Source organism: Microcaecilia unicolor, chromosome 2, assembly GCF_901765095.1.
Source record: "Microcaecilia unicolor chromosome 2, aMicUni1.1, whole genome shotgun sequence".
Lineage (NCBI taxonomy): Eukaryota > Metazoa > Chordata > Amphibia > Gymnophiona > Siphonopidae > Microcaecilia > Microcaecilia unicolor.
The window spans coordinates 103,364,166-103,388,411 of record NC_044032.1 but is presented as its reverse complement, the minus strand read 5'-3'; the positions used below and the strand labels follow the sequence as shown (position 1 = coordinate 103,388,411).

At 43.1% G+C, this 24,246-nt stretch overlaps 1 protein-coding gene across 1 annotated transcript in view; it reads right to left on the bottom strand.

The window, feature by feature from the left end:
• Positions 1 to 24,246, bottom strand: part of ZSWIM6 (zinc finger SWIM-type containing 6) — a 338,014-nt gene that overhangs the window by 109,792 nt on the left and 203,976 nt on the right. The window contains exons 3-4 of the mRNA XM_030193168.1: positions 12,438 to 12,586; positions 11,820 to 11,970 (exon numbers count right to left, since the gene is read on the bottom strand). Of these exons, the coding sequence (XP_030049028.1) occupies positions 11,820 to 11,970; positions 12,438 to 12,586 (300 nt within the window). The remainder of the gene's footprint in view (positions 1 to 11,819; positions 11,971 to 12,437; positions 12,587 to 24,246) is intronic.

Here is a 24,246-nt window from a genome sequence, read left to right as displayed (position 1 = left end):
TCCCTGGCCAGGAACTTGCAACACGCCTTCTGCTGCCTGACCACCTGGTGAAAAGGCTCGGCCAGCTCCGTATGGATTGTCTCAACCAAGCTGGACAGATGACATATCAAGTCCCGCAAGTGTACGCTCGTGAGCAGCTAGTATGACTGGATCTTGGATCTTGGCAGTGAGCATAGCGGCTTGATACGTCTTTCTCCCAAAAGAGCCAAGAGTCCTAGCTTCTCTGCCTGGGGGCGCCGAAGCATAGTCTCTAGTACTCCTAGCGAGCGGAATGCACCACCATGGAATTGTGGGGTAATTGGTACCTCATCAATCCAGGTTCACCGTGGATCCGGTATTGGGACTCAGCTTTTTTGGGAACCACAGGGCCAGACAGAGGGGCGGACCAGTTTTGCATAAGGACTTCCTTCAGTACCTTATGCAGAAGGACTGTCACAGCCTCTTTAGGTGGAGAAGAATAATCCAGGACCTCGAGCATCTCAGTCCTGGTTTCATCCTCAACCTCCCACAGGGAAGGGAATAGTTGTAGCCATTTCCCGGAGAAAGGAGGAAAAAGACAGACTCTCAGGTGCAGATAGTCTTCTTTTCATCGGAGGGGAAGGGTTAGAGGGAATCCCAAAGGACTCATCAGAAGAGAAGTACCTGGGATCTTCCTCTGATTCCCACGAGTGATCCTGCTCAGTGTCGGATACAACCTGTGTCAAGGTACTTCGACACTGGACCTGCCTCGATGCCGAGGAACTATGTCCTCTGTGGCGATGTCGAGAAGTCGACGCCAGAGTCCATTGTGGCGAAGCTCCCTCCACCGATGTAGAAGGGGAGTCAACCTGGGTGGCAGCCGACGCCGATGCCACAGGCGGCACCACATTCGGAGACCTCACCACAGGAGAAGGGCCAGACACCGCTGCAGCGGATGGCAAAGAAGGCGCAAGCTCCCCGATACCAAAGCTGATTGTCAAAGTAAGCCTTCCAGAAGTTCTGGAAATGAGGCCTGGATACGCTCGTCTAGAGCCGCCATCGGAGAAGGCTGCGGGGCCGGTGGAACAGGCGGTGTCAGAATCCATGCAGGCTCAGGAGCAGGTACCAGGCTGCCAAGAGACCGACACATCGTCACCTCCTGTACCAAGGGAGAGCGGTCCTCTCGGCACCGACGCTTCTCAGGTGCCGACTCTCTCAACGCCCTGGAGCTCCCGGTACCGTGCGTCGAAGGAGAACGATGACGGTGCTTCTTAGCTTTCGCTTGATGCCCGTCATCGAGACTCCTCGGTACCGATGAGGACGTGGAATCCTCACGTCTCCTCGGGGCCGGGTCTGACGAAGGTCAGTCCCGGGGGGGGGGGGGGGGGGGCCTGCATAACAGGAGGCCTTGAAGCAAGTGGAGACCCACTCGATGCTTCACTTCTCCCAGCGAGGAAAGAGGTAATGGCCATTACCTCTCTCCTCGTCGTCGATGCTCCTGTCAATGTCGCCGTCCTCGGTACCGATGTCAGTGTCGATGTCGAAGGACTGGACTGAGCTCCAAAAAGCTTCTCTCGTTGGGCCTCTCGAGACGCTTGGGTCCGTTTCTTCATACGAAGACACAGGCTACAAGCGGCTGGGCTATGGTTGGGCCCAAGGTACTGGATACAACAGGCATGGGTATATGTACCTGAGATGGCCCGGTTGCACCGAGTACAACGTTTGAAGCCGCTAGGTGTCTTCGATGACATGGAAGAAAAAATGGCTTTGGCGAAATCAAATGGCGCGATTGTGCCAAAAAAAGAAAAAGCACAATAAAGGGAAAAACCCGACCGTGCGACCAAAAGGCCAGCTGCGTCGAAGAAGAAAGGAAACTTTAAAAAAGAAAATAGGAAAAGAAAATACAAGAAACTAACCTATAAATAGTTTTGGGGTTTTTTTTTCATTTTTTAACAAATCAAAAAAGAAAAAAGGAAAGCCAAACTTGAAATAGAGAAGTTCTTCCTGGGCCTGAGAGAAACGATCAGGAAAACAAACTGCACCTTACCACGGAGAAATAAAGAACTTAAGAGGCACACTCGCGCGGTTGGCAGGAAGTCATTTGCGCTGCCCACGCGACGGAACTCTCTCAGAAGTCTGATTTTATTTTGCTTGCAAAATTTTTGCCGATTCCTGGGCCGCGGCGGACGTTGACCCACATGTGAGAACAAGCAGCCTGCTTGTCCTCGGAGAAACAGAAGTACACTAAAGCCTTCTCAACAGCCACAGAGTGGTGCTGAAGTGCTGTCTCAAGGAAATTACCCTTGACCTCTCAGGATCAGAGAGATTTCATTACACCGTCTGAAAATGTCTGAGGTGTTTGGCGGGCATGGAGAGGAGAAGAATAAGGGAAGATAAGGAAGATATATATTTTTTTAATATCAAGCCTTTAACATAGTAACATAGTAGATGATGGCAGGAAAAGACCTGCACGGTCCATCCAGTCTGCCCAACAAGATAAACTCATATGTGCTACTTTTTGTGTATACCTTACCTTGATTTGAACCTGCCATTTTCAGGGCACAGACCGTAGAAGTCTGCCCAGCACTAGCCCTGCCTCCCAACAACCCCGCCTCCCACCACCGGCTCTGCCACCCAATCTCCGCTAAGCTTCTGCGAATCCATTCCTTCTGAACAGGATTCCTTTATGTTTATCCCACGCATGTTTGAATTCCGTTACCGTTTTCATCTCCACCACCTCCCGCGGGAGGGCATTCCAAGTATCCACCACTCTCTCCATGAAAAAATACTTCCTGACATTTTTCTTGAGTCTGCCCCCCTTCAATCTCATTTCATGCCCACTAGTTCTACCGCCTTCCCATCTCCAGAAAAAGTTCATTTGCGGATTAATACCTTTCAAATATTTGAGTGTCTGTGGAGGAGTGGCCTAGTGGTTAGGGTGGTGGACTTTGGTCCTGGGGAACTGAGTTCGATTCCCACTTCAGGCACAGGCAGCTCCTTGTGATTCTGGGCAAGTCACTTAATCCTCTATTGCCCCATGTAAGCCGCATTGAGCCTGCCATGAGTGGGAAAGCGCGGGGTACAAATGTAACAAAACAAAACAATCACCCGTTTCTCCTTTCCTCCAGGGTATACATGTTCAGGTCAGCAAGTCTCTTCTCATACATCTTGTAACGCAAATCCCATACCATTCTCGTAGTTTTTCTTTGCACTGTTTCAATTCTTTTTACATCCTTAGCAAGATACGGCCTCCAAAACTGAACACAATACTCCAGGTGGGGCCTCACCAACGACTAATACAGGGGCATTAAAACCTCTTTTCTTCTGCTGGTCACACCTCTCTCTATACAGCCTAGCAATCTTCTAGCTACGGCCACCGCCTTGTCACACTGTTTCATCGCCTTCAGATCCTCAGATACTATCACCCCAAGATCCCTCTCCCCGTCCATACATATCAGACTCATTTACAATTTATGCAGCAATACAAATATTCCCCAAACTACAAGTCTCATTGATGTCCCATTTCTCTATTATCTTGCCTTTCTCTTTTTAAAAATTCTTAATTAAAAATGCTGCTTCCTCCTGCTCGCTCTAAAAAGGGTTTGAATACTTAGAAGCCAGTGGTCTGCGGCTATCCTCATTTTCTCTGCCTTTTCCCTTTAACACCATCTAAAAAATTTTCAGTCTCTGCTTGTTGGTAACCCCCTCACTTCTTCTGTATTAATAAACTTAAAGTACTATATTTGTACAATAGACAGATGACTTGTCGAGTCTCTTTCTTCTCCGGTTATAAAACCGGCCTGTATGCAAGAGATCAGCACCTGAGGCTGGAGCTTAGTCTTGCTTGGTTTGTGATAGCAATGCGATTAGTTTACAAATCACCATGAAGTGTAATCTGTCCAGTTCACCCTCTATGATGACCTGAGTTTATGTAAGAAGAGGAGCCGCGTGCATCTCAAATTACTTCAAGCACATCCAAATCTTTTATAAATTGCAAGGAGACATCCCATATGTGGAGTAAGAGCGAAAGACAAAAGAGGCCACAGCGATACAACGCTGATTAGAAAACTAAATAAATTGTATGGAAATGACAGGACTGGCCTCAGATGGAAAACAGATGAAGGAAAGTAAAAGGCTGACTTTTGAAAAGATACTTGAAATACTCAAGTCTGTGAATCAGCTAGTATTAAAATAATTTTCTTCTTTTTAAAATCTGGGGTCCTTAAAGCCCAAACATGGATGGAAAGAGTTGGAACACTTGCATTTCTGTCACAATGTTCAGAGGTACAACATAAGAACAAGTGTTATTTTCTAGAAAGGGGGGGGGGGGTCGAGATTTTTGAAGGCGCCATTTTTCAAAACTGTTTTGATGCAAAATCCATGGGTACTTTTACTTGCAAACTTTGCACCAAAACAGAACAGGAAAAGACTGCAGACTTGTGTTGTCTACAGGTGCTTTTTGTCCATGAAATACCTGCATAGTTTTGAACACATAAAGCTAAATGCAGGGCTGATTCCTCTGGCCTAACCTGCACCCTGAGAATGCCTCCATGAAACAGTAAATCACTATACTGTGGAATAATGCATATACTTTAAGAGCACAAGTGTTGCTATACTGGGACAGACCAAAGGTCCATCAAGCCCAGTATCCTGTTTCCAACAGTGGCCAATCCAGGTTACAAGTACCTGACAAGTTCCCTGGAACAGTTAAACAGATTTTATGTTGCTTATCCTAGAAATAAGCAGTGAATTTTCCCAAGTCCATCTTAATAATGGCTTATGTACTTTTCTTTGGGGAAACTATCTAAAAATTTTTAAACCCTGCTGTTTTGGACTTCTTTCTGTTTCAAAAAAAGGTATTTATAGTCTCAGAGTTTGTTAAGAACTCTGAAAGGTTTACCATTACATGTGCTGCTGTCAACATTCCTAGGGTGACAGGAGACTATTTCCCACTATTTCATTCCACGTTTCAACAATCAGTCCAAAATGTGTTAAATAAAACAACACCACAAAATAAAAATAGTCCCTAACCCAGTTTTTATTTTCCTAAAACTGTCTAACCAATTACCTTCTTTCACCTAGACTATCTCTCTGTATAATCCTTAAATATAACCCCTAAGCATAACCATCCCACCCAACTACCCTAAATTGTTTTTGGAAACCTGGTCACCCAGTGAGAGAATTCTTGATTCATTCAACATACCACAATTTCCCACTCTCACACCTCACTGGGGTACAGCTTAAATTTAGAGCTATTGAGGCCTCACATTTCATAAACAAGGGTGGAAGTATTTAGACTGTAATCTCTCAAGGGACAAAGAAATACGTGGAGGGGCATAATCAAAAGGGACGCCCAAGTGTTGTTGAGGACGTCCTCACAAAACGTCCCGGATGGGCGGGGAAACCCGTATTTTCAAAACAAGATGGACGTCCATCTTTCGTTTTGATAATTTGGGCGGGGACGCCCAAATCTTGAAATTTAGCTCGTCCTTAGAGATAGTAGTCCCTAGACTTGGTCGTTTCTGATTTTCGGCGATAATGGAAACCAAGGACGCCCATCTCAGAAACGACCAAATCCAAGCCCTTTGGTCGTGGGAGAAGCCAGCATTTGTAGTGCACTGGTCCCCCTGACATTCTAGGACACCAACCGGGCACCCTAGGGGCACTGCAGTGGACTTCATAAAATGCTCCCAGGAACATAGCTCCCATACCATGTCTGCTGAGCCCCCCCAAACCCTCTCCCCACAACTGTACACCACTACCATAGCCCTTACGGGTGGAGGGGGGCTCCTAGATGTGGGTACAGTGGGTTTCTGGAGGGTTTTGGAGGGCTCGCTGTTTCCTCCACAAACGTAACTGGTAAGGGGGTGGGGGGAATGGGCCTGGGTCTGCCTGCCTGAAGTGCACTGCACCCACTAAAACTGCTCCAGGGACCTGCATACTGCTGTCTTGAAGCTGAGTATGACATCTGAGGCTGGCAAAAAAATATTTTTAAAGATGTTTTTTTGAGGGTGGGAGGAGGTTAGTGACCACTGGGGGAGTAAGGGGAGGTCATCCTCGATTCTCTCTGGTAGTCATCTGGTCATTTCGGCCACCTTTTTGTGCCTTGGTCGCAAGGAAAACAGGACCAGGTAAAGTCATCCAAGTGCTCGTGAGGGACGCCCTTTTTTTTTCCATTATGGGTCGAGGACGTCCATGTGTTAGGCACGTCCAAGTCCCGCCTCCGATACGCCCCCTTGAACTTTGGCCATCCCTGCGAAGGAAAGCAGTTGGGAACGTCCAAAATCGGCTTTCGATTATACCGATTTGGACGACCCTGTGAGGACGCCCATCTTCCGATTTGTGTTGAAAGATGGGCGTCCGTCTCTTTCGAAAATGAGCCTGCTGGTGTACTTGATCATCACATGCCTTGAATTCAAACTACTGTTGAAAAGGTATGAGCTAAATCCAGTAAAGCCAAACTGCAATTTTAATTTTTTCCCATCAATACCATAATTGATGAAGCTCTGAAATGTCTGTCTCAGTCTGTAGCTCTGATCTGAAAATGGTTAGCAACGAATAGATTTCAACTTAATGTTGCTAAAAACTCAAGTGCTGTTCTGTCCAAACCTAAGAACGATAACTTTCCTACTAGCTTTCTTCTTGATGGTTGCAATGTACTGATCTTGTTCTTTTGTATTCCTCTATGTTTGAAGAGTCGTATCAAACATTATTAAAGCTGCTTTTTTCAAACTACAATTACTTCAGAGATGGAGAAATCTGTTATCTCCAAATACTTTTCAGACGATGCTTCAGAGCTTTGTGCTACCACATTTTGATTATTACAGTGCTTCACTGATTGGCATGCCAGCAGTTGACCAGAAATCTTTGCAAGTGACTCAGAACTCTTCAGCACGTCTAATTACTCACAGCTTAAGATTTGAGCACATTTCCCCAGTTTTGGCTTCTCTTTATTGGTTGCCAATTGACAACAGGATTCTTTTTAAAATTCTGGCCTTAGTTTAAAAAAAATGAAGCACCTTCAATTTTGTCTACTACCTTGAAAGTATGTAAGCCTATTAGGGTCTTGAAATCTGCTGACAAATTGCTTTTAGAAATTCCTAGTTTCTGTGCTGTCAGTTTCTCGGTCTTAGATCCTCTACATTTCAAGTAATGGGTCCCACTTTGTGGAACTCATTTTTCTGTTGACTTATGGAAAATTGATTCATGTTTCAGGAAGCAGCTTAAAGCTTATTAATTTCAGGAGGCATTTTCATAATTGTATTTTATAAATTCAGTAAAGGCTGGGACTAGCTCATATGAAGTGTGTTTTGTGTGATTGTTAATTTTTTACTTTTCGTATTATAAGGTAAATATTTGGTTATTTTGATTATGTATGTTACTACTGTAATCTGTTAAGAACTGTGGACTAAGCAGAATACAAATATTTTAAATAAATAAAATAATAAAGTTGTAATACTAAGAACTCTGCCTAAAAAATGCTGGGTATATACTTGGACTTTCCTTCTTTGAAACAAACCAGCTTTGCTAAAAATTAAGATTTGCAGATTTCTTATAAATATGAAGCAGCATATGTCAAGGTACTTAGGCATGAAGGCTGATGGCACCATAGCCCAAAGGATGGTTTTGATTGAGCTGGAAGCCCAAAAAGGAGGAAGCAGCTGCTGCCTGGACCCCTTAGCCCCTCCCCTGTCCCCACAGACAGACTTTCCATTCTCAGTACATTGTATACAGTTCATAATCTAGTCCACCTGGAAGAGCCATATGGAGGATAATTTTTTTTTTAATTTATAAATTTTACAATAATTTTTTCAAGCATACAATCTTGAAAGTGATATATATATATATATATATATATATATCATTAGATACCAAAATCATAATAATACCATCAAATTTACAGATTTCACTCAAGTCCTCAAATAAGATTTTACAAGAAAACACCTAGGTGAAAAATGGAAAAGGCACCTATTACATATAAAGACGTCTGAAATGAAGTCCACAAACTTCAGGACATAAGCACATTAGACGACCTCCAAAACGTTCTGAGATTACCAAGGCCCATGCCTGATGGAACATACAGAGCCAACAGCCCACCTGCACCTCCTGAGAGCAGCTCCATCTCCCCATATTGAGGACCTTTCCTAGCAGATAAGGCAGGACCACCATATCCCTGCTCCTCTTTGCCCCTTGAAAGGGCTGACTCCTCTGAACTTCACACCAGCTACTGAAGATGAGCCCGTATGACTTAAGCACCTGTGGCACCAGTCACAGGAATATGATCTAGATCCCAAAGACTTAAGATGGTCGAGGCTTATTCTGAGGCAGACAGTGGATTCTCCCACATCCTTGACCAGTTTCTCCAAATTGTTTCCCAACAGCTGCCTCCTGAAAAGGGGTTTGCAGAGATGAGACTTAAGACACTGCGCATCTGTGGACCAACTGCACATTGACAACCAGCATTAGGCTGCTACCAACGCAGCTACTGAGTGGGCTGAAATCCTGACATGGTCATAAAGGACATCTGCTAAAAAGGCCACACTTGCCTCACACTTTGCAACCTTAGAAACAGCTGGGAGATGCTGAACCCAATGCAACAAGACTCGTGCCAATTAACCTCCCAATTGGCACCAAAAATCCCACAAAGCAAAACACACTCTGAAGCATTGTATAAACAAGGTTTAAAAAAACCCAGTATGTAAGTCTTTAATATAATGTATGTAGTAGTGTGCTCATGCCCCTTAATGGAACCACCAAAGACCCTGACCAGGTCAACTGTTCAATGCAGTTTAAGATTTAATCTTAACACACAAAAACAGAATTGGAATCTTTACTGACAAAACATTTTTTTCTTCAAGGGTCCCAACACGGACCATGTTTTGCTGCTCGATTTATCAAGGAATCTGAAAAACAAAACTGTATAGTCCAAAATAACTTATCGTGCCAGTCCCTAAGAGCAAAAAAACCCCATAAATTTCAAAAACCTTAGTATATTCACAAAAACTTAAAACTATCACTTAAAACACAGTATATAAATGAGAATAATAAGCAACTAATAGCAGCAAGAGGGAAGGAAACATACCTCAGAAATCAAACTCACAACTTTAGTGAAGGACATTAACCAACTGGAAGCAGAAAATGCCCCATTTCAAAACTTGGAGCAGCATGCCATCCAGCGTAACAAAGGGCGCTGCCAAGCACATGACATCACCATGAACAAATCACAGAATAAGAATTTTTAAATCACAGAAATGCCCACCATTCGACTTCCCAATTTAAACCCTTAGGTTTAACAGTACACCAATTGTACATCTATTTTTGTTCTTGACGCTATAGGTGACACACTGAATTATCCCCTCTAGAAAGCAAAGGAACTTCCACAACAACAAATCTAAGATTCTCTGATTTGTGTTGGTGAGTGATCCAGTGCTGCACCAATGGAGCTTCCCGAACACCCATGCATATCCAACTCAGATGTTCAGAAATTATTAAGTTTTCCTCCTGAGTTGTTTTTAATTAACCTAACGCAGAGGAATGAAATGCCTGCTTAAGCAACTCTTTCCATCTTCCTTTCATGAGTTTCTTTCAACTCCACCCATCTTTCTACAGGGATAGTGGTCTTCTGTTACCATGGATATTAAGGTGTCTTACCTTAGAACATGGCAAGAGTTTGTCCAAGTATTGGTAAGGCAGGGGATATAGCCTACCCATACAAAGTTGATAGCCCTGGGCACCAAATTAGGAGCTTCCTATTCTGCTAGGACTATCAGAGAGAGCTCTATAAATAGGAAAGACCATGGGGAACCACATAAAACCATGGCCACTTCTGTCAGGCAAACTGCTATAGGGGGTGCCTGGGCCACTTGGGACCACTGGACCAAAAGATAGAGGAATTCGAACCCTTACCGGTATGACCTGGGTTCTGAAAAGGGTTCTGGCTGGCTCCACCAGGACTCTTGGAGTTCTTCTAAGACCACCTGGATGTCCTCCAGATACACATCAAATTTACCACCTGCGACATTCTACAAACTGTGACTCAAACTCACATTATCTAGCAGGATAACGAACTTCTATTTTCTGGGGTCCCAAGTAAACACCTATCCATGTCCCTTTACAAGAGCGCTGTGATGGCTAGATTAGATGGAAGGAAGTTAAAAATACGAGGCAAATGCCCCACTCATTGCACCACAGTCCATTTTCCCAAAAAGCTGCAGTAGAAGCTGCTTCTAATTCAGGTCAAAGTCCACAAAAGCGGAAGGAAAGCTCTACGGCAAAAATATAATTATCAAATTATCAAAGCATTTTACACAGACTGACAAAAGCCACACCCTTGGATCAAGGAGTATCAATACATATTATCAAACATTAGTTTAATACTGGATGCTTGTTATTATTATTATTAAAGAAAAAAGCAACACTGGGATTCCAGGATTGGGATATCAATGTCCTCCTTTATTGAGTGATGACCTGACACGGGCCGTATTTTGGCGCACAAGCGTCTGCCTCAGGGGTTTAACATAAAATAACATAAATATATCAATCAAATGTAAATTACAACATACATATATAAAAATCATACAATTATAGATTAATACTTCATCATAAATAAAACATAAAATAAAACATTCACATAAAACAATGAATACACATATATGTAAAAAAAACTTTAAATGTGCAGTCATAATTAAAAATTTATAAATTAGAAGTATTTATATATGTGTGCTGTAGTCTTAATCAGGACCACTTGTCATTCATAAGTATATAGTTTGCGAGTGACATCCAAGAATAATTATTTCATCTGAAAGCATAACTAATTCATCATGTCATTGTCATCAGATGGTTGGCCCCGCCCTCCTTTGTTTCCTTGTATGAATATTTATCATGTCATTGTCATCAGATGGTTGGCCTCCTTTGTTTTCTTGTATGGATATTTATCAAAGGGTAAATGGGGTAGTCATGTGTAGCACTTTAAGATGAAATAATTATTCTTGGATGTCACTCACAAACTACATACTTACGAATGACAACCGGTCCTGATTAAGACTACAACACACAGATATTAATACATGTATTTCTAATTTATAAATTTTTAATTATGACTGCACATTTAAAGATTTTTTTACATATATGTGTATTCATTGTTTTATGTGAATGTTTTATTTTGTTTTATTTATGAAGTATTAATCTATAATTGTATGGTGTTTTACATATGTATGTTGTAATTTATATTTGATTGATATATTTGTGTGTTATTTTATGTTAGGCGCTAGTGCGCCGAAACAAGGCCCGTGTCGGGTCATCACTCAATAAAGGAGGCCATTGATTAACCCAATCCTGGAAGCCCAGTGTTGCTTTTTTCTGTTTCTGTATTATTTTGTATGCTGTCTTACCCTCTCTCTTTTGTGACTGTTATTATTATACACAAAACTTCTCCTGCCTTCCTGAGGCAACTCATCTTTTCCAGTGAATTTTGAATCATCCCATTTCCAGAGGTCTGAGTTATAGAACAGTATACATGTACTTGCCTGTGCTTTATTTGCTAGGCAGGGCTTTGGTGTGAAGATAAGGAATGGTATCTTTCTGGCTTGGCCTATCAGGCTTTATTATTAGAATGTGAGCAGCTCTTCTGCAAAATGGTTTACACTCAGGATGCACCTACACCTTTATGGTCTCTGCAGAGCAGCAGGCTCTTGGTTTTCTAAAAGCACATCAGTTACCACTGCAAGCAAGTTCTTTAATATCATCCTGCTGCAAAATAGCTTGCAGTAGAGCTATCATTTCAAGGTTTACACGAGCAACCTCTGTGACACTGTTTAGATCCTTTCCTACATTTGAGCATTTTTTTTTACCACCATATTTACCGAGTTCATCCCATAATTGCCTGTATTTGTCAGTCATTGCAGTGCCCTGTTGTCGCCAAAGGGAAAGCCGAGGGTCTGCCATGAACTGCTCCGTTATCAGTGTCAGCATGCGGGCACCATTGGAGTCCCTCATCTTCAGCATCTCTCGCACCTGAGAACAATAGGAGGGGGGAGATAAAACAGGAGCAGAAAACCAGGACAACCAGAAAACACAAGTCCTCCAATCTTTCCCATTCTGAATCTATGGATCAGAATGCTAGATGGGGGTTAACACTTGTACCTCTCTCTTCCCCCCCCCCCCCCCCCCCCAACCATATCAAACAAAATTTTGGAAAACTCCCCCTACACCTGCCACCTTTTCTCAGGTCAAATTTTACAAACTATTTGCTTCTAAATCCCCTGGACTGACAGAAAATGTGCAGATTTATAGCTACTGCAAGAACACTCATTTCCCACATGGGACCCAATAGGCACAGCTCAAGGCCATGTCACACTGTGCTCTAGTTATCAGACAAACAGCAGAAATTTCTTGGCATGTACCATGTTGGCTAAAATCAAGCTGGCATCTCATCAACCGTGGATATGGGACAGCTGAAAACCCATCTCAACCAGTCCTACCTTTGCAAAAAGTAGATTGAGCTGCTTCCCTGATCCATGGTAACCACCCTGGGAGAGGAAGAGTTTAACCTGTTCCTGGACCTGCTCTTCATCCAAGTGCCAGCAGTTCTCGTCATCAATGCTTGCCCCTGCTGTGGGGTCAGGAGCACCTGCAGAACAGCAAGAAGAGACATGTAAAGTTTTCAGCACTGCTTCTCTGCCTGGGGGGGAGGCAAAGGGGTGGTATGGGTACAGATGAGGAGGACAACGGGTCTCCGAATACACTCTGAACTACTATTTAAAAAAATAAATAAAAATTGTTCCAAGGTACAAGCTCCATTTTAAGAAAAAGTGAAAATCACATTTTTGCAAGGATTTTCTAGGGCTTTAACTTGGACCCTATTGAAAATTACTTCATCTTTATTCGACTAGCATATTTTTCAAAATATGTCCAGACTACAACCAGAGCTGAAAGCATTATAGCAATGATTCAAAGTGCAAAAAAAAAAAAAAAAAAAAACCCCTCTAAAGCCAGAGAGTTGAAACTGACTTTTGATGCACACTGAAACAAATTATATTTCTTTTTCCTGCAACAGCCTCTTTAATCACACACATTTCCTCATTCCAAAATAAACCAGGAAAACAAAAAAATAAAAATAAGCAAACTCAAAGTATTTAAATATAATGTGGTCTACCAAAAGGAACAGGCTGTGGGGAGAAAAATAAAGACATACTAGAGACTGCATATAAGAGCTTCTCACTCATATGTTCAGGCAACCAGAAGGAAGCAGGGGCTGATGGGTTACTGACACAGGCACAACATTAGGGCAGCACTGTATAAGAACAGTCATAGAAACAGAGACAAATATTGGCAGATGAAGACCATATGGCCTATCTGTCCATTCATGTCATCTACTCTCCCTATGTACTTGTCCAAAGCTCTCTTGAATTCAGATACTGTTTTTGTCTCCACCACTTCCATTGGGAGGCCATTCCATGAATTCACCACCCTTTCCGTGAAGTATTTGAGGAATTACTTTCTGAGACATAAGCTGCTGAATGTTTCAATCGTTATTTTTAGCTGCCAGTTTTGGCACAGCCTCTGCTCCTGTTAGGGTGTCAAATTCTCAAGTTACTATGTGGAATGATTTGAGATGCAACAGGGGAAGAGGTGGAGGGGTGGGAGGAATAAGACACCACCATAAAGCTATTCCCATCACTACCACCCTGCCCTCACCCTCTGGCCACCATTTTAACCTGTTACTAGAAATTGAGGCTGTAAATGTCAACAGTCCTGACCTGCATGTTCATGTGTATATTCAGTTACAGTATATACCAGTTCTGAATCACAAAAAGGAAACTCAGCCACAAGGGAATAGGCTACACAGCTGTTAAACCCATGAAAGTTGTAATATCACCTTCCCCAAATCACCTCAATATTTTATGACTTCAAAGTATGCAACAAAGAATGTTCGTGAAGTGTCCAATTAAATAAAAAAAAAAAAAAAAAGTGGATGTGCAGAAGGGTAGTCAAACAGGAAACTTCTGTCACACACAAATACCATATAAACATTATAAACATGGTAATCCGTACAGGAACCAGTCTTTTCTGTTCTTGGGGCAGATGTTTAAAAAGATATTTTTGAGCGAATGTTTTCCCTCTGACAAGTATTTTATAAAACTCAAAGAACCCCATCTCCTCTAGTTAATCAGCAATAAATAGGTTTGGGATGACATAGACTTGAGTTTGATATTGCTCCTTGATAGACTGGTTTTGTTGTAATCTCAATTTTCAGATTCTAATGTAACTTTTTATGGTTTAAATTCATTTATTCATATTAATATTTATGAATTCATTTTGTGTCTCTTACATTTTAAAATCTTATATTTATTAATCATGTAAAAAGACAGATGGGAAGCAAATAAAAATTAAGAAATGCATGAAATCTATTGGCGGTAGTGCTAGTGCAGCTCTTCTTCCTTTGGCAGCGGCTCAAGTGAGCAGCATTCACTTCCTCGCCAGCTTATGTTCAGCAACCCTCTAACCCCCCCCCCCCCTGCTCAAAATCCTCCTGCTCCCCACCCCCTCAACCTAACATTTCTTTCCTCTGCTGAGCACCTCCCCTCTTTCCCTCAGAACTGAAGTCTCCTGCTGAGAAGACCAATGATCCATCAAGCTCAATAAGTCAGATCTCTTCACTAATTTTTAACTGGAAGCCAGTCTGGATCCAAAACAGCTGAAATAGAGCTTATACTTTTCTCAAGCAGGGTAACAATACTGATGACTGGCACGTGCCAATGGCAAACTCCCAGCCATCTCTTTTTCAACCTCTCTCTCGCTCAACCAGTCTCAATCTCTCCCAACATCTTTTATTACGTTATCTGTGATAATGTTCTTTTTAGTGAAGTATGTATTCCTTTTATAAAAATTTTTATACCACTCTCCCAGCCAAAACTTTGACATTTCGTCCTTTAGATTGTAAGCTCCTTTGAGCAGGGACTGTCCTTCTTTGTTAAACTGTACAGCGCTGCGTAACCCTAGTAGCGCTCTAGAAATGTCAAGTAGTAGTAGTAAAATGGTTAGAATAAAATTGTAATATGCATAATATTACTTATTTTACCGTAATTCACCATCATGCTGTTTGTGATGGGCAGAATATTAATAGAACACCACCACAATTGACCGTAACTTAACACTAGAGAGCCAAGTGGAATCCACAACAAAGAAAATGTTCTACTCAATGTGGAAACTCAAACGCGTGAAGCATTTTTTCCCCCGAGGGAAACATTTCACAACCTGATACAATCAATAGTACTAAGCCACTTAGATTACTGCAATGGAATTTATGCGGGATGTAAAGAACAAACCTTAAAGAAACTTCAGACCGCTCAAAACACGGCAGCTAGCCTTATATTTGGTAAAACACGATTTGAAATTGCAAAACCCCTCCGCGAAAAACTACACTGGCTCCCAATCAAAGAACGCATCGCCTTCAAAATCTGCACCCTAGTTCACAAAATCATCTACGGAGAAGCCCCGAGTTACATGACAGACTTGATCGACTTACCAATTAGAAATACATCCAAATCAACACGATCTTATCTAAATCTGCACTACCCAAGCTGCAAAGGACTTAAATACAAACCAACTTACGCATCTAGTTTTTCCTATATAAGTACACAACTGTGGAACGCATTACCACAAGCCTTGAAAATGATGTACGACCACCTAAACTTCAGGAAATAACTAAAAACCAACCTGTTAGGCATACCCTACCGATCCAACTTAAATGCCTAATCTCGGCAACACAACCAAACTAAAGCATGTAATGGACATACCACAACTCTTCCATTCTCCGATTCCCTAATGTGGCTGTGCCACATGAACTTGATCTTACCACAACATCACCCTGTATTTGTTCACACTGGAGCCTGCAAAGGCCTCTCCGGTACTATGTAAGCCACATTGAGCCTACAAATAGGTGGGAAAATGTGGGTTACCAATGTAACAAATAAATAAACACTGTTTCAAACCCCTCACTCTCCTCCCCCCCCCCTCCATGGCCTGCATCAGTAAACTCCTCCCCTCCCCCAGCACTAATATTCCCCCATCACTACTACTACTACTACTTAACATTTCTAGAGCGCTACTAGGGTTACGCAGCGCTGTACAATTTAACAAAGAGAGACAGTCCCTGCTCAAAGAGCTTAAATCTAATAGACAAGTGAACGGTCGGTCCGATAGGGGCAGTCAAATTGGGGCAGTCTGGATTCACTGAACGGTAAGGGTTAGGTGCCGAACGCAGCATTGAAGAGGTGGGCTTTAAGCAAAGACTTGAAGACGGGCAGGGAGGGGGCTTGGCGTAAGGGTTCAGGAAGGTTGTTCCAAGCATAGGGTGAGGCGAGGCAGAATGAGCGGAGCCTGGAGTTGCCACTCCTGGCATTTCTTTCCTTCTTCCAGCAGTAGCAGATAATGCTCCTCTTCTCCCTCAACCCTCCAGCTTAATGTACTGGTACAAGAAAAGGTACATGAGGTCTGCACTGCTGAACATTAGTGATGCCCTCAGTAAGAAATTGCCCTGCAGCCTCTCCCAGCTTAAAAATGTTCTCTGCTATGGCATGACCACAGGCTTTCCTCCTCATACCAACCCCTCCCCATCAAACTAGTGAAAAAGGTCACACTAGGCTTGAAGCCTTGCACTAAAGATCACTGAACTAAGCTACCAATAGCCTCATGTCCCACTATATCGGTAACAAACAATGGAAAATTTCAACTGTAGCAGTAAGCAGGCACATTTCCACTCCTCCACTAAAGAATGGCAAAATTCCACTTCATCAGTAACCACTGGCTTGTTTCCACTCTAGCTGTAACCGACAGCTAATTTTGATTGCAGCTGTAACCAGGCAGATTTCCACTCTAAAAGCTGCCTAAGCAGTCTGTACATCTGTCACCCTATCCCAATCATGCTCTTCTGCCGACTGCCTCTGATCCCCACAAAATGCACCCTTGATCCAGCTACAGATTCAAGAATATCTGCCGACACAAGACAAGTGTGCCCCACTGCTATGGTTGGGAGGCGGGGATAGTGCTGGGCAGACTTATACGGTCTGTGCCCTGAAGAGCACAGGTACAAATCAAAGTAGGGTATACACAAAAAGTAGCACATATGAGTTATCTTGTTGGGCAGACTGGATGGACCGTGCAGGTCTTTTTCTGCCGTCATCTACTATGTTACTATGATCCCAATCCATGGTGCTCACCCTCTCATCCATCTCACATGTATTAGCCCACATGCCTTTTATTACTAAAAACAATTCATTCTCACTACCAGGTTCCCATAGTTTCTGCCAAAATGCGCACTTCTATGCCACTACCTAGTACTTTCTTCCACCAACCTCATCAGGCCCCTGTCCTTACATAAGATCACTCGTGCTAAATACTCCTCTTTCCTGCACAGACATCCCCACTCCTCAGTTCCTGTGAACACATGCCATGGTGCCTCATTCTCATGGCTTCTGCTGCTGCCTATACTACTTCCTAAGCAGTCACCCAAAACATGCAGATACACCACCTCCTACTTCTCCATTCGCCACCAAGGTACATCACAGTTAGGTTTGTTCTGTTGTCTCCTACCTTCTAATCAGTACTGCCAGCCTACTCCAACTGGTGTGGACTATGCACTAACACTTGCTTCTGTTCCTTCATGCAATACTCACCCAATCATACAAACTATACCCCACCTCAACTACTACATCCTATCCCTTTACTCACCCTACCCTCCAGCAGCAGGGTTAGATAGTTGAGGAAAGAGAGGAGAGTGTGCCTGGATCAGGTTAGGGAGTGACTTTAGATAATGAGGAATTAAAGACAGTGCGAGTAACTAGAAGCAATGATGGGTGACAAAAGTGCAACAAGTTTCAGTGGGTTCTGCTACTGATTTCATAAACCTTTGTTATATGCCTCTCTCGGTTATCTTTCCCAAGATGGAGACAATCTACATAGTAACATAGTAGATGACGGCAGAAAAAGACCTGCAAGGTCCATCCAGTCTGCCCAACAACATAAAATCATATGTGCTACTTTTTGTGTATACCTTACCTTGATTTGTATCTGACATTTTCAGGGCACACACCGTAGAAGTCTGCCCAGCACTAGCCCTGCCTCCCAACAACCCCGCCTCCCACCACCGGCTCTGCCACCCAATCTTCGCTAAGCTTCTGAGGATCCATTCCTTCTGAACAGGATTCCTTTATGTTTATCCCACGCATGTTTGAATTCCGTTATCGTTTTCATCTCCACCACCTCCCGCGGGAGGGCATTCCAAGCATCCACCACTCTCTCCGTGAAAAAATACTTCCTGACATTTTTCTTGAGTCTGCCCCCCTTCAATCTCATTTCATGCCCTCTAGTTCTACCGTCTTCCCATCTCCGGAAAAGGTTCGTTTGTGGATTAATACCTTTCAAATATTTGAACGTCTGTATCATATCACCCATTTCTCCTTTCCTCCAGGGTATACATGTTCAGGTCAGCAAGTCTCTCCTCATACATCTTGTAACGCAAATCCCACACTATTCTCGTATCTTTTCTTTGCACCGCTTCAATTCTTTTTACATCCTTAGCAAGATACGGCCTCCAAAACTGAACACAATACTCCAGGTGGGGCCTCACCAACGACTTATACAGGGGCATTAAAACCTCTTTTTTTCTTCTGGTCACACCTCTCTCTATACAGCCTAGCAACCTTCTAGCTACAGCCACCGCCTTGTCACACTGTTTCGTCACCTTCAGATCCTCAGATACTATCACCCCAAGATCCCTCTCCCGTCCATACATATCAGACTCTCACCGCCTAACACATACGTCTCCCGTGGATTTCTAATCCCTAAGTGCATCACTTTACATTTCTTCGCATTGAATTTTAATTGCCAAACCTTAGACCATTCTTCTAGCTTCCGCAGATCCTTTTTCATGTTTTCCACTCCCTCCCGGGTGTCCATTCTGTTACAAATCTTATCCGCAAAAAGGCAAACTTTACCTTCTAACCCTTCAGCAATGTCACTCACAAATATATTGAACCGAACTGGCACCAGCACCAATCCCTGAGGCACTCCACTACTGATCATTCCCTCATCCGAGAGAATTCCATTAACCACCACCCTCTGGCGTCTGTCCGTCAACCAGTTCCTAATCCAGTTCACCATGTCGGGTCCTATCTTCAGCCCGTCAAGTTTATTCAAGAGCCTCAGGTGAACCGTGTCAAAAGCTTTGCTGAAATCTAAGTAGATTACATCTATAGCATGTCCCTGATTCAATTCTCCGGTCACCCAGTCAAAGAATTCAATGAGATTCGTTTGGCACGATTTACCTTTGGTAAAACCATATTGATCTGTTTCTTCATAAGGCAGCTTATCCATTCTGCTACCCTTCTCTGTACCTTTTCTGCTGTAACTTACTTTCCAGCCCAAGGAAAGTGGAAAAGAATTCTACATAATGGGTTTAGTATGGCTGTCTTAGGACAAAACTCTCCCAAAAATTAAACAGAAATGGAATCATCTGGCACACAGATTAAACTGTGAGACACACAGAGTTCAAAGAAGGTTCCAGAGAAATAAGCTATCCAAAAGAATACCAAATGCATTTCTATGGAAGAAGCAGTTCCATCTAACTACGCTTTTTAACTGCTTCTCCCGTGTTCTCTAGCCTCCTGGTCACACTCCCACTTCACATACAACACACTCAACACCCCATCCTACCACTCCCCCCCCCCCCAGCCTTACCCTCAAACCCACCCAACCTCTTATCTCCATTTCTCCAATCTTCGCTTCCTACTTCTACTATCACAAGCAGCAAAGACTGAGTTCAGCCAATGGGCAGGCACTGGAGGTGGAGCACTAGAAGGCATATCTAGTCAATGGAAGGGAGAAGTTGAGAAGAGGAACCTCAGTCAGACGCACTGACAGTTTGTCAAGTGTCCTAGGAAGTGTGTGTGAAGGAAAAGAACTGTACAAACTAATGGGCAGAACTGAGCCCCAGAAGAGTGTGTGAGCGAGTATGAGGACAGCAAGAGTGTGTTGTTGTTGGTGTTTCTCTCTGGTGGGGCCTACTGTCTTATTAATAGTTGGGGGAAGTCCACTTATACAAATGTAGCCGTTTGTGTACTAAGTGGAAGGAATGCTTCAGTCTGGTGAACTACCTAACGTAACAAATTAGCTGGTGTCATTCCTTTGAAACAGCTCTAATACAGAGAGAAAGTGACGTCAGCGATGGAAATGGCAGCTTCAAGCTAGAGCTCCAACTAGCTGATCTTAATATATTATTATTCCCCACATATAAAAGAGCATTTTGTATCTCTTTGTATACTGCAAGTGATAGCTTACCAGATGGTATCTAGGAAGAAATCAGAATTGAGTCATTCTACAGGACTTCCTCAGGAATAACAACGACAAAATTAAGTGAGCACAGATGCAGTAACTAATAAAAATGGTGGTGCAAGAGTCTGAAGCAGATGATACCCTTAGTTCTGACGAGGGCATACAAATGCAGTGTGAACTGCAAAAACACATCAATAATAGCCTGAAATTAAAACTTCATATGATTCAACAAGACATCTGAGGGGCAGTAGCGGATCTAAAAACAAATTAAAGTTTGGGGGGGGGGGGGGGGGGGGGGGAATCACCAGTCTGAGCTTGAAAAACGTGTGGCTCAACGTGAGGAAGACAGAGGATCTCTACCCTCCATACGATTCCACTAGTACAGATACTCATACGCCATGAGAAAAAAATGGAGGATATAGAGAACACACATTGAGGTGCCACAATTTAAGAATTAGAGGTATTCTGGAAGCCCCATGGTATGAAGGCGATGAGAAGGTTGTTACAGAATTAGCACTACATAATTCTCGGCACTGTACCCGACAGGACAGTGCTGGCTGATGACTAAGACTGACAAAGTACACACAGTAGTTGGCCTTTGATGAGAAAATCAACCCAGAGATATCACTGTATGACAATCAAGTGGTTCCCCGCACCATCACCTCAGGCAACAGATCATGTGCTTCACTAAGGACTAGGTCTAGAATTTTTCCTCCTCTTGTTGGCTCCTCTAACAGCTAATCCATAAAGTAGTCCTTGATTTCATCCTTACTTCTACTTTTCTCGAGAGCGACCACATCCGCCCATCTCCAGACCTCCAAGACCCTCCCGACTTCAATTAAGCACTGAAAAGTTCAGACAGTGAAGCTGCTAGAATTCCCTAAGTCACTGGTTCTCAAACCTGATCCTGGAGGCACCCTAGCCAGTCAGGTTTTCAGGATATCCACAATATTCGCTCTTCCAGATATTGTTGTCTGTCTTCACAGGAAGAGGAAGACTAACCTACATAAGTACTGCCGCACTGGGACAGACCAAAGGTCCATCAAGCCCAGTATCCTGTTTCCAACAGTGGTCAATCCAGGTCACAAATACCTGGCAAGATCCCAGAAAAGCTCAATACATTTTATTATGCTTATCCCAGAAATAAGCAGTGAATTTTCCCCAAGTCAATTTAATAATGGTTTATGGACTTTTCCTTTAGGAAGCCGTCCAGACGCTTTTTAAACCCCGCTAAGCTAACTGCCTTTACCACATTCTTTGGCAATGAATTCCAGAATTTAATTACACGCTGAGTGAAGAAAAAAACTTTCTCTGATTTGTATTAAATGTACTACTTTGTAGCTTCATCGCATGCCCCCTAGTCCTACTATTTTTTGGAAAGAGTAAACAAATGATTCACGTCTACCCGTTCCACTCCACTCATTATTTTATAGACCTCTATCATATCTCCCCTCAGTCGTCTCTTCTCCAAGCTGAAGAGTCCCAGATGCTTCAGCCTTTCCTGATAGGGAAGTTGTCCCATCCCCTTTATCATTTTCGTTGCCCTTCTCTGTACCTTTCCTAATTCCACTACATCTTTTTTGAGATGTGGTGAACAGAATTGAACACAATATTCGAGGTGCAGTCGCACCATGGACCTATACAAAGGCATTATAACGTCCTCACTTTTGTTTTCCATTCCTTTCCTAACAATACCTAAATAAAACCTCTTTTTCCTTACTGTTACAGCTATTACTTTCGAGAACCATTGGTTTCCTACAAAGGTTACCACTTTTAAAATATCTACTTTTAATCTTGTCCACTGCTTTTTCACTTCATCCAGCTGTTCTCATCTAACTAACAACTCCTTGAGGTACTTCCCAGGATTCTCCCACAGAGTGGGAGAGTGTCTTTCGTGTGTTGTGGCCAGTTCCAGTGACACAATCCTTATAACCCTAGCTGTGACCGCGGAACACGTGCCCAAACACGGAGCTGGCTACATTCATTGCACTTACTGTGAAAAGGACAGCGGTGGGCCCGCAGTGTGGGTCTGAACTCAGGGGGCCAGTCACAGAGTGGGTTCCTTGGTCCCTAAACCTCCAACGCCACGGTGCAACAGGATTCTGGAGTGGAGTTGGAGGGGAGTGAGGCAGCAGTGTGCAGCCATGGGTGAAAGGAGTTTTACCCCTTCCAGGTGTCACAAACAGCCCCAGTGGCGAGTCCTTGGAGACCAGAGCCACAGAGGTGGGAGTGCATTCCCATACAATGAACGAGCACCATTTTCACCGTGCAAGCCAAGGACAGCATTAGACTCATGAAAAGAACTACAAGCTCAAACTAGTTACAGCGAGACAGGTAATAAATAAATCAATGAAGAATCAGGAGGTGAGTCCTGTCACCAGCCTGACTAGGCCTACCACTAAAAAGAAGCCTGACACGCTATCTGCCACTGTGGGATAAAAACTTCACAGGGTACGAGATGGTAAGACTTACTCAGAAGTCACTGAAAACTAACCCAGCCGCAGGGGAGAAGATGCTCGCCTGCCCTGAGCTTCCATACCCAAACTCACTTTGTGTTTGCCTGACCTCTAAAGGCATCAGTGATTGGCAGAAGCCCGGCTAAACCAAAAAGCATGCTATTCAGTAGAACCTGAAACCAAATGTGCCCTCCTATGTGAAACCCATTACCACAAACCTTTACCTGCAAACCTCCATTTCCACAGTCACACATGATTCCCCCTGCTTAAGTTCATATAACGTCAGCCTGTACCTGCAGTCAAGACCTGGTTCCACTTCCTCTCTCAACCCAGCAACCTGCAAGAATGCACAGGCCAACTCCAGCTTTGTCCCAACTCTTGCCATCAGCAAGTCTGTGAGCCTTCACATGCAACAAGAACCTGAATCTATGAAATTCCTCTTTTTCTGCAATCTTTTTGTTAGCATTTCTTCACACATGATGGGCGGGAAATCAATAGTCAAAAAACTAATAGTTTGGTATATAATCATGTCTTTGATACTTATAACCAGCTCACTCACATTAGTTCATGGAGACTAACAATATTCTTGTTATTACTGCACAACACAACCTAAACAATAACATGCCGAGCGCAGGAAGGTATCTTAAAGATGTGAGGAATCCAATTCCAAACAATGATCACCCAGGTGGTCAGGAACACTCAAACACAGGAAGAGTCACATAAACTAAAAAGCCTGCACAACAGCTGCTTAAAGTCACACCTGAAATCTTACTAGTACACAACTACCTACCAATCCCTGTTGGCTATATTAATGCCAGAGCAGTGACCAACAAGACAGATATCTTAAAAGACTGAATGGAGGAGGACAAACTAGTCCTAGAATTCATAACAGAAAAGTGGATTCATGCTAAACAAAACCCAATTAAAAACGAGCTATACCCCCCAGGATACAAAATCATTCACTAGACTAGAGAAAAAGAAAATAGGTTTGTACAGTACAGCAACACCTCCTCCTTTCTTCAAAATAGAAGTGATGTCAGAAATGTTATCTTCACATCTGAACTATTTGCCATCAAAATCGGGGATGAAACCCTGTAGGGTCATCTACTCTATTTTATTCTAGTCATCTATAAAATAGAGTAGATGACTAGAATAAAATATTCTATAGACCACCAGGCAAAATGGAGGGAAGCACAAACTGAATTTATGGATTTTATCTCAAGCATTGTCAACCACAACGACGTGCTATTAGTACGGGATATCAATCTCCACCTCAATGATCCAGCCAATGAAAACATCAAAGACTGCATGGAATTCCTACAGCTGTGGGACTTCTACAATCCTGAGGTTAACACCACACACAAAAAGAGATACGTCCTAGATATGCTAGCACACAGATTTCCAGTTAACCATAACTTTAAAATAGAGGACCACTCTTGGGAAGATACACTTTGGTCTGACCACACCAAACTGAACACTGCACTGAAAGAAATCCTCCAAT